The sequence below is a fragment of the Habropoda laboriosa genome, unplaced genomic scaffold (assembly GCF_001263275.1).
Source record: "Habropoda laboriosa isolate 0110345459 unplaced genomic scaffold, ASM126327v1 scaffold598, whole genome shotgun sequence".
NCBI lineage: Eukaryota > Metazoa > Arthropoda > Insecta > Hymenoptera > Apidae > Habropoda > Habropoda laboriosa.
This window is the reverse complement of record NW_017100737.1, coordinates 144,008-154,988: the sequence shown is the minus strand read 5'-3', so window position 1 is coordinate 154,988 and position 10,981 is coordinate 144,008. Positions and strand designations below refer to the sequence as shown.

The 10,981-nt window shown below is 35.3% G+C and overlaps 1 protein-coding gene across 3 annotated transcripts in view; it reads right to left on the bottom strand.

Annotated features, from left to right (window-relative positions):
• Positions 1-10,981, bottom strand: part of LOC108577129 (probable beta-hexosaminidase fdl) — a 66,537-nt gene that overhangs the window by 11,035 nt on the left and 44,521 nt on the right. For 2 of the 3 annotated variants that reach the window (XM_017940232.1, XM_017940231.1), the window contains exons 2-3: positions 3,215-3,358; positions 1,214-1,312 (exon numbers count right to left, since the gene is read on the bottom strand). In XM_017940232.1, coding sequence (XP_017795721.1) covers positions 1,214-1,312; positions 3,215-3,348 — 233 coding nt within the window. In that variant the 5' untranslated portion in view covers positions 3,349-3,358. The remainder of the gene's footprint in view (positions 1-1,213; positions 1,313-3,214; positions 3,359-10,981) is intronic. The other variant, XM_017940233.1, reaches the window with a different exon arrangement.

Here is a 10,981-nt window from a genome sequence, read left to right as displayed (position 1 = left end):
TTTTCAAGGAGAAGAAGAATTTTCAGTATACAGGGTCTCTCAACAAACCTGTTACTATTAATGGTATCCAGATGATTTTTGTTTTTAAACTTTACCGTATAAAGGGGCCTCTTAAAGTATGTTACAACTTTTGATACGTGCAAAATTTCAAAATACAAAATTTCAAGTTTATAATTTAGATTAACATTTCCAACAAAAACCTTTAAATTTATTAAGAGAAAAACGTAAGCGCCTTCTTGTTCCACAACTTTTTTCTATTTTATTTTTTCTGGAAATACCATTATGTCATCGCTACAGAATTTCTTTGGATTTTCATTAAAATATTTTTCGCATTCGGCACGAACTTATGGAATAATTCGTTATATACATATTTATCCATGTTCCATTTAAAAAATTTAATTTACCGTCCGTTTCCTGCGCTTGCAGTGGGACTAGATTTTTTGTGTTCACATACTACAAAAGGCCTTCTCATATGATGAAGTTTAAAAAAACAATCATCTCAATACCATTGATAGGTTCATATGTAGATACCGGCTTGTAACAGGTTTGCTGAAACATCCTGTAGATAATATGATAAAAACGACACGTAAACATTGAGAATCTGCAAACAAGTAACTGCATAATTCCTTGGAAAAGCGTCTGCATATGTTAGCTATCTTTTGCTTTCGATTACACACGCTTTACTTACTTAAAATTCAATAAAAACCTACAATTTTCAAGCTGTTTGTAATTATTCATTTATATCCTCCTTGATCGAGAAAAGGTGAAAAAACAAAATATTCTACACCGTATAAATTAACAAATTAGATTTTTTAAGATCGCGTTACGGATTGTTGGACTTTCAATTTTGGCCCGCAGCAAAAGAAAGTTTGCTCACCACTGTTCTATTCCATTTTTCTTCGTCCACGATAAATATCCATCAACGACCACCATAAAAGAGACACGGAATGAAATGAACGCTGGACATGCAAGAAGGCATGACGAAGGGAGAGAAAATAGCATACGGGGTGTCTCGAAAGAACAGTCGATGAAACGGATGACAGAGCATCAGCGTTGAGAAGAAGAAATCTTGCAATGGCGGGTTCTTTATGCAAATTTCCATTAGGGGAAAAGACGAACACAAAAAAAAAAGAAAAAAAAAAGAAAAGGGAAGAGAAAGCTTTAGCAAAGTACAATCCTTTGGGGCACGTGGGGGAGGGGAAGAAGACGTTACCTAGGCTCTTCCAGATACTCGTAGAGCCGTTCCTCGGGTCTCTTCGTGCTTTCATTACCGACCAGGAAAGTAACCAAGCCTCGTTGCAACTCCTTCAGTCTTTGACGTCAATCATCATCGGGGTCGGATGTGTCGTGCGGGAGGTAATGTGAACGGAAACGAGTTGCGGCAACAAAAGTTAAGAAACAAAAAGTTAAAATAAATAAACGACGCGTCCGCGCGGCGGGAAAGAAAGAAACATTCGAGGATACGAATCAGAGAAAAAGAACAAGCGTTTATACATGACTTCCCATGTACAAGTGTCGCAACAAAATTTCAGAAACTTTCCTTGGACGTTATGATAATTGTTTTCTATAAAAGTTGAATTACACTTAAGTATGCATAACTACATTTTACCTTTCGTCACCTTTTCGTCTTTTAAGCGAAACTGCAGCATTTTTTATATATTTTCTATTAGAACGAACCGTGACAAATTTAACAACTATGTACGTATGTATATTACGAGAAACACAAATATCCTGTAAAAAATCGACGGAAGCTGTGCAATGTTACGGTACTTTTAAGTGTTTGGTTACAATAAGTGTTCTGAGTGCTACTACTGTTTCGTTCGAAAAACAAAAGGTAATATTCGTATCTTTGAAAAAAATGTAAATAAAGAAACTCTGGTTTGCGAAAGTTGTGCACATGTAAATATAGTTTAACTTCTGTCTAAAACAATTGTTTGTAAACTTCAAGGAGAACCCTAAAATTTCAGGACATGACACTTACATCAGACACCTTGTATATTTTTCAAATATGCATATAAAATTAAGGTAACCTTCAAAACTTTATGTGTAAACGATGTAGAAAAAAAATTATTCTAACGCATGTCCCTTTCGAAATCATGCAACTTTTGTTCACGAGTAATTTCACGATTATCATTTATATTGTAAATAACGGCGAGGAGGGGGGAATTTCTTTTTGGTTAGAAGTATTTGAAAAATTGGACCAAAGACCCCTGAGAATATGCAACCCGTCTCGTACTTGATATTGTAAACCAGGTTAAAGGGTGGTCTTATAGGAAGCAAATCATTGTGTGAAGATAGTGATTCATTTTGTAGAAGGTGTGATCAATTTTGCAGAGTTCGTATATATCCACAATTCGACGTATTTGGCAATAATCGTTCGTGTAAGTCCATTAGAAATCATAAATTTCTGAAATCTGGATACTCGTAAATGATAAAATTCAATTAAAACTCCAACCTCAAACCTCTACATTTTTACACACTACTGAATATTCTACATTACTACTTTTCACGTTGATCCACTCTATAAGCAATAAACCCGCGACTGGTTGCCATATATCAAGGGCCTTTGGGCCAGCTTTTCAAACTTTCCTAACCAACAATCGAAGCCTTAACCGCGATTTTCAAGTTCTTCATTTTCCTTTTATTTTACCTCGTAGAATTACCCTGTAGAATTCTTTCCACCTGTTGTTTCGACCACCCAGCAGAGAATCTAATGAACAAGTGAATCGTTAAAGGAAAAGGAAAAAGAAAGATGGATGGGACGTGATATTAACGAAGGGCAGACAAGATATCGTTGTGTCTAGAACCTTGCATTCTTTCTCTCTAATAATTAGATTCGCGAGGACTGCTGAGGGTCGTCCAGCGTGCAAAAGCGTGGACGATCGAACGACGGCGTCGAACCGAGACGTCTCAGGAACGTGACGACGGCCGTGTGTGCAGTTTAACACGTTCGCTACCACCCAGAAATTCGCGAGGAACGTGCTGTGTGCCACTAATTTGAAACTCTCAGCCAGACACGTGATTTTCACGAGGATTTTCGATGTCACGACGATCACGGATCAATACGCTGTCAGAACACTGTCGGCAATTGCAAACGGGGCAACTTATACTGTGTCGACAATGCTTCGACGGCGGCAGCGAACGTATTAATAGGCGATAACAGGGACAAGTATCGACTGGCTACCGTGCATTATACTATCGAGTATGTACTCACCGTCGTGAGGAGAATGGCTGGAGAGAGGCAAGTGGAGGAGCGTGCGCGTACATCGCGATCAGCAGGACTCCGGTCATCAGGACCAGGAAGAGGAGGATCTTCCTCATCCATCCGCTCGGCACGCTGCCCACCATCCTCGCGACTCTGTTAACAAAAAACCATTCAGATTATTATTTTTTATAAGAAAGAGAAAAGAGTGAGAAGCATCTATCGTATTATAAGAGGAACGTTTTTGAGTAATACACTGCTGTTCATAAGTATTAGGATACCCGTTACGTCCGTACAAGAAGTGTTACAAGATTTCAATTATATTTCTTTGTCAAAGTTAGTGTCATACATTAGTAAAAGTATAGAGTTTTTCTCGTAAATTTGCGAGGTAGATTTGCGAGGAAAATAAAAAAGGACAAAGTTTCATTATTTTTTATACCCAATACCACGAATACTTTTAATTGTTAGCTACAATTTATTTTATATTATATGAGAGCGTTCTCGAGACAAGTTCAACGACCTACAACTGGCATAATCAGCGACACACTGTTAAGATCTTATTTTGGTGACGGCATTTTAAATGGAAATAGCTGTTTAGATATTGTATACTACGAAAATCCAGACTGAATCGTTTTCTCTTTTTTTTTCAGGATTTTAATAATTTTGTAATAATTATTTGCTTCGCATACAATAAGTGTTCTAATACTTATGAACGGGAGCGTATATTGAAATTTTGTTTCTTTCGCGACGAAAAATGTCTTGAGATTGTGTTTTTATTTCTCCCCTATACAAGATTCTTCGTAAAAAAGAAAATGATTGAAACATTCGTTTTTTTTTAGAGGGAATTTTTTAAACACATGGAGGCTGAAGAAATATTTTTCTTTTCCTATCGAATGAATCTTTTTTTTCTTTGTAAAGAATATTTAAAGAGGATCCTTTTGAAGATTTTATGAACGAGTTTCTTTTTTCAAAAATCAATTGTAAATAAGGCACAAGTTTCGAATTATATCAATTTGTAAATATAAACGCAAAATCGAGGAAATACGCGTCCTTATCTCATCTTATCTGCAAAAGTAACTGACAGACACTTATCACTATGTGTATTTGCTCGTTTGAAATAATATTTGAATGTTGAAAATGTTCAAATCTTATTTAACCGCTTCATTTTATTCTCAATTTTGATCTATTTCATTTGAACTAAATGCAACTTCTTATCTTAGTAGAATAATTCCTATAAATTATTAAATTGTAGCAGACGAATTTCAATTTTCGGGAATCTGTAAGTACTATCTTTTTCTCTTTATATCAGCTGTTATCGTAGGTTTTCTAAAAAAATTATTTTATAAAGATCCAAAAAATAATACGACGAGGAATAAAAAGAAGTTTGCTGAATTAAATGGTAAAAACCGTATAAAATCGTATTTAACTCTACGTCAATTCGTGTTCGAGTTATTCTAATTTTTCCAGCCCCGAAGTTTGAAAAGTGATTTCACCTACTAAACATGAATATCAGCAGCTAAAAAAAAAATACGTGTCCAATATTTTCGGAATCTCTAGTCGTATGCAAAATTATTCCTTAAATTGTTCGGGTAAAATTTCAACGGTCATAAGTATAACAATATTGTTCTCGATCGAAGAAGCAAGATAAAACCATTCCACTGGCTAATGTCAGCTACCACTACTGCACTTTCGTTGACGCTGGCCCTGAACCACGAAAACCCGCGTAAATCCGCTTATGCTTAAATCCCAGAGAAGTTTCCAGCTTAATATCGCGCCAAGACGTAAAACAATCCAACAACTCTCAAGATCTGATCAGAGAAATTCAAACGAACGAGACTTATTGTTAGTCGACTTAACACACACGTTTCTGGTAACTTATTAGATTGGTCCACAAGTTCGTGCGGTTTTCATTTCGTCTTGAATGAAATTCATAACATTTCCCTATCGGCTATGTTATATGTATACGTCATTCGATAGCTTGTTCTCTTCTTGAGTGGTATTGTGAATTTTTTGGTTCTGTTCAAATAATAAAAAGCTTTTTGTTCAAAAACTATATTAAGAAAAATGAGCGTTTCCGACATATTTTACTTGATGAGTTCAATCGTAGTTCTAAAGTTGCTAAAGCTGCCCATAGCATTTGTACTGTCTAGGAAAGAAGATATGTTACTAACAGAACTATGTTACTAGCAGAAACATAGGCAATTTTGTCATAAATGATGAGTAACATTCGACCATTTTAGTTCGATGAGGAGCGTTTGGAAGCTCTGCTTTGTAATAACAATCAACTGGTGAATTAGTCAAGAAGATGCACTGTTCTCATCGAACAGTGCTCCGCCATTTAAAGACAATGGAAAAACTGCAAAAACTTAGTTCGTGGATTTCACATTATCTCAGCCAAGAGAACAAAAACCAGGAAAAACCGCAGGAACTTATAAATCAACGTGATGCATGCACTACTGGCCAAAAGTTTTGGATTACTGTGCATTGAAAGTTATCCGAAAATTTTTAGAAAAAGTTAGCATCTTTAGGAATTTGTTAACGAATTGTCTGTTACTCAAATCGACCGAAACGGAGTAAATTATTAATTTCAAATTTATGAATATAGTAAGACCCCCTACAACGCGGGAAATATAATACAAATTAAACTCCACTGACATCGCTTTTTGGGTTAAATTTAATTAACCCAAAATTCAGAATTTGTATATTCTTCTTTTTGTTATTGCCTTATACGGGGTCCCCACTGTAATCAGTAGCAGATTCAATATTTTTATCTGTTCTTTTCACGCTTAGAGATAGCTTCAGAAACTAGATGAAAGCAAAAGACCAAAATTTCTATTCAAAGACAAAAATTTGAATTTCTGAAACACTCAACCCCCTTTCACTGCTGTTGGCGCCTATAGGCACTGAAAATTATCTCGCACTGTGCCCTTGACGCTTATAGACGTTGCGAAAATTTCCTCGCACTGTGCTCTTGTCAACTTTTACCACACTTTCACCTTAATTTAATCCTTAAGTTTTGCCCTTTATGCACTTCCACCTTAACTTAAAATTTTTCGAAAAATTTTAGAACGCTGAAACAAAAGATCTTGCGGCTGCGGTTGATCGATCGTCGAACATCTAACGTTACGTATCAAAAACTACCCCGGCGAAAGTGCTAATTATGCAAAAATCAGCAAAAATTTAGGGAGATATAATAGTGCAATTAAAAAGTGAAAAATTCGAAATATTAAACAACAGCTTAATTAAAATAACGATCTCGATATTGCAAGTCAATGTTGATTATTAAAGAGACAACAAGTAATCACTGTTAAACAATCCAAAAAGTATTCATTATCAAAAACGCAAAAAACGTGAACGGGAAGAGTGTTTTCACAAGAGAGATTCTTCGAAACGTTACCTTTGGGCATGCTTCCACAGTAATGCATCGAAATCAAGGGAATCACTCGTCCCAGACGAAAACGAGAAACGATGTTTCGAGTATCCAGGCATCGACCACCAGTCAGAAGCGACTTATTCCGTAGTTTCGCCTCCACTAACAGCGGGAACAACCGCTGTTCGCGAATCGATTCGAATAACCTGTACGGTAAATTGACTCGAAGGACAGGCGAAAGTTTCACGGTAATTTTATGCGAACACGTCGATGAATTGGGGGTTGAAAATAGAGGTGGTAGTGTGCAGTACGCATAGTTTTGTCCCTTAGCTTTCTATTCGGTTAATCGATAAATACGTATTTCTGATTCAATTTTCTATTTTCTACTTCTGTTGTATCTAATAGATACTATTTACGAATTTTTCGGAAAGTTCCAAATTAAAATTCCAAGTGTCGAAAATTTCTTTCAGACGCGTTAGAAATTCGTAAAGATTGTAAACGTACCTATATTTAATACGGAACCTCCCGTTAATGTTCCCAAGAAATTTCTGACTCAAATTAACACGTCGCTGCCACCGACGCAGCATATGCGGTCCAGAATGTATTACCCAGCGTGCTATCGATTTTCTGGTGGCAGCGAACGTGCCAACCCTTCTTGGTCTTAAGATGGTATCCTCGTTTGAACGACCATTTTTAACGAAATATGTGCGAATTTACTTAACAAAAACTATAGGCTTAACATACGTAGCGTTTTGTAATGCATATTTTCAGATATATTCGAAGTAATACCCAGAATTTTTAGAAGCATTTTTATTGAAAATTTACAGAGTTATAGCTGACGACGCAAGCTTCCTTATAAAGAATTTTGTTCGTCGGGCGCACTTGTCCAACTGCTTGCCTCCGTCGTCCAAAATTAAAAAACCAAAGCTTATTTTCATCCTTAGAAGTAGGGTTAACGAAAGTTAACGAAATAGTGACACTTTAAACAAAATGTTCGCTTTTTGCAGAAAAATTTTGACCGTTCTTTGCCTGGAAAAGTTGTTCGTTTTTAATATAAAAATAAGTTGGAGGCACAGATCGTAGCCAATGGTATGCTGAACACTTATGCAAAATTACTGCCGCATCCGTTCAGTCGTATCTCAGACATCAATGTGCCCGTCTTAAAACACTTCGTTTTGAGAAAAACGCGTTTGAAGCTTTTCATCCCGTTTAGATGTGCATAACGGCGTGACGTTTTCACCTGTGTGGTTCTGGAAACTTTATGAGTTTCGCTGCAATACTTTGCAGACTCGTTTTTGGGATCAAAAATTATAAGAAAATACCAAAAAAAAAATTAGATTTTTTTGACATGTGAAACGGAAATACTCTCTCAAGGGGGTTAGACTACCTCTGAGGTTTGACCAAATCGAATTTTTAAATTGGTAGTTATACTTTTAAAAATATAATTCAAATAGTTTTAATGAAAAATTTCGATGCAGCCGATTTAGTGAAGCGCGTCACCGCGCCTCGTCAATCAGTAATTGAAACTTTAAACACGTTTTTCTCAAAAAAATATTTTTGAAATTTTCACAAAATACTCTCTTGTGTGATTTAAAAGGTACACAGGATTTTTGCAATATATTGAAAACTTTCTTGCAGTTAACATGCATATACTAAAATTTTAGGGGAAAAAATGCGATCCTTTCTGCATATGTCTAACCATTTCTGTAAAACTCACACGTAGACGATGAAAATTTTTGACATTTTATTCTAAATCAAACCGTGTGGCAGCAAGGGAATGTGGCAATATCGTGGAGGCGTCTGTCCGAAATAGAGGTTCAGATACGTCTGTAGCGCCGCCATTTTGTAAAGAAATTAAATGAAAAAATACTTTTAAATTCTTTAAGGGTCATGTAATAAAATCCCTTCGGAAGTTTTCAATTGAATCGATTATTTTCTTTAAGAAAAGAATGCCACAGTTAGGTATCATTTTCAAATCTTAGGGTGGTCTAACCCCTTAACCTTCGAGTGGCCGATGCCGCTGACCCGGCCTTTAGATGTCTCTTGTTTCAACCGACATTCGAAACAGAGTTACGACTATCCTTTCCTTATACTATCAATATGTTTGTCACTTTAATCATAATATACATGTACAATTTTAAACAATAGAATGCCTAGTAAACTGAAAAAATGTAGTTTTCTATGCGTACGAAAAAGATTTTAGTATCGGGTCATAGTTGACCCGGCGTCCGCCATACCTGTAACTATCACGCCATCCGCTGTCCGCGGGTTAATCAAAAATTGCGATTTTATTGAACTCGAGAAAAGTACATCGCCATTTTTAAACCACTCTGATAAGTAGGCGGCGGATATTTATGGATTTATAGGAAATTTGAAGGTGCAAAATTGCGCAGAATGCACGCAATATGAAAAAATATACAAAATATCTAAATTATAGTGCTTTCTATAGTACCTGGGAGGTGAAATAATTTTCTACCTAGGTTTTACTTTTGTTACTATATTCTCAAAAATATGAATTTACATAAAAATCCGCAGTCTACTGATAAGAATCGAAATTTGAAATAATCCATGAAGGGACATTTAACCCTTTTGAAGTGATTTCCCTCGAAGGAATAACACTTCACCCGTTTCCTTTCGAATCGCCCGGCAAAATGGAGTCGTTTTGATATAAAGGGCGCGGGAACTGAGGTGCACAATGGAAATTCTCCTGTCTTACAAAAGGTTTTTGTTTCAAGCAGGCGGACTTTTCTATCGCGATACACGCGTTCACGTGAGTCACACATGTCTACTACGCTTTTGCACAATTAAGTTCTGCGAACCCCTTTTCTAAAGCGTGTTCTGTAACACGAAAGTAATTCGTCGCTTTTGCTGTCAGCCTGTTGATTGGAAACAAACCTCGAAGCTTCTTTTACAGGAGCTTCGATCTGAAGTCCAGTTTGACAGCCCGGAACAGAAGCAAGATTTTTATATTTTTTAGCTAAACTGCTAAACATATCGTAATACATTTTTGTTTTCATAGAAAAGGGGTATTCTTGGACTACGATAAAACAAAATTTTGTTCGTCTTTTTAATTCTGTTATTGTTAATTTGATGCTTTAAGTTAGCACTGTTGACGATGTATCCTTGGTTAACGTGCAGTCTAGACTTGTTAAACTGATTTGAAAGTAGCAAACTATCTTTTGAAATTGACTCATAAAAAAAAACACAAAAACTTGAAAGTTTTGAAAAAAAAAGTCAGTTTTCCTGCCAAAGATATCGGTTTTATATTATTTACAAAAACACTATAAATAAAGATAAAATATTGATTGTCAATTCAATCTCTGGAGAAATGTACCTATACCAAATTGAATGGAATCGTTATTTTCGTGAATTCGTCCTTAATACTGTACGACCACATTTTCGAGATGTAATTTCCATTTATACAAAAAAAAAAAAAAATCGATTTTTGAAGACTTTCAAACTAGACTCTACGTTTAAAGAAAAGTCTTTTCAACATTTTATGATTTCTTTTTAAACGGTGTATCATATCAAATAAATTATATTCAAATATTGTACGCATCTTGTATTCGATAATTATTTATTTGATTGGAATTGTAGATAAAGTGAAAATAATGTTTATTACGAAGGTATTTACGAAGGAATTTCAGAGAAAATGTTTATTTTAAACTTGGCGAGATTACGAAGATTAATTTTTTCTGTTTTTTCGAATGTGAATAATTTTCTCAGAATATTTGTAAACGAAAGAAATTGTGTTACTGGTGTTGAAAAGATCATTGAATGTATACCACAGATGGAGTACAACTATCTTGTGAATCGTATGTGCTGTTTGCATTACTGATGAGAGTTCCATATGATTTCTACTGGGAATTATATGCATCTTGAATGACTCCATATAGCTGTTGCGTTTTATGCTCGTGTGTACGTCAGCTGGAAGCTCTATGCATCGAATTGATTTCCCCTATCATCGAGTACGACATCGTTCCTGTTACTCTTGACATCAATGATTGAAAGCTTCCATTATCTCTATAATATTTTAGTGTATTAAATTAACGTGATGCGGTTGTGTCGAGGAAAACGTGTTTTCTAAATGATTCTACATAAGAAGGAATCTCTAAAGAAATCATCACATGTGAATGAAAGGATGACTGCACCTTGAAACAAAAAATCCATTCATTACCGAAGGAGCTGCTACGAATGAATAAAAAGAAGGCACCATTCAGAAACCAAGGATTAATTCCTTATTGAAATGAACATTACGAATAAAATTCTACTTCGAAACAAGAAAAAAGACGCTATTAAAAGAAAATGATAAAAGATATTCTAACGATAAAAAATGTATTCGTTAAAAAGAAACCTTCGAAACAAGAAAGAAGGCACTATTAAAAAAAATAATAATTAAAATGAAAAAT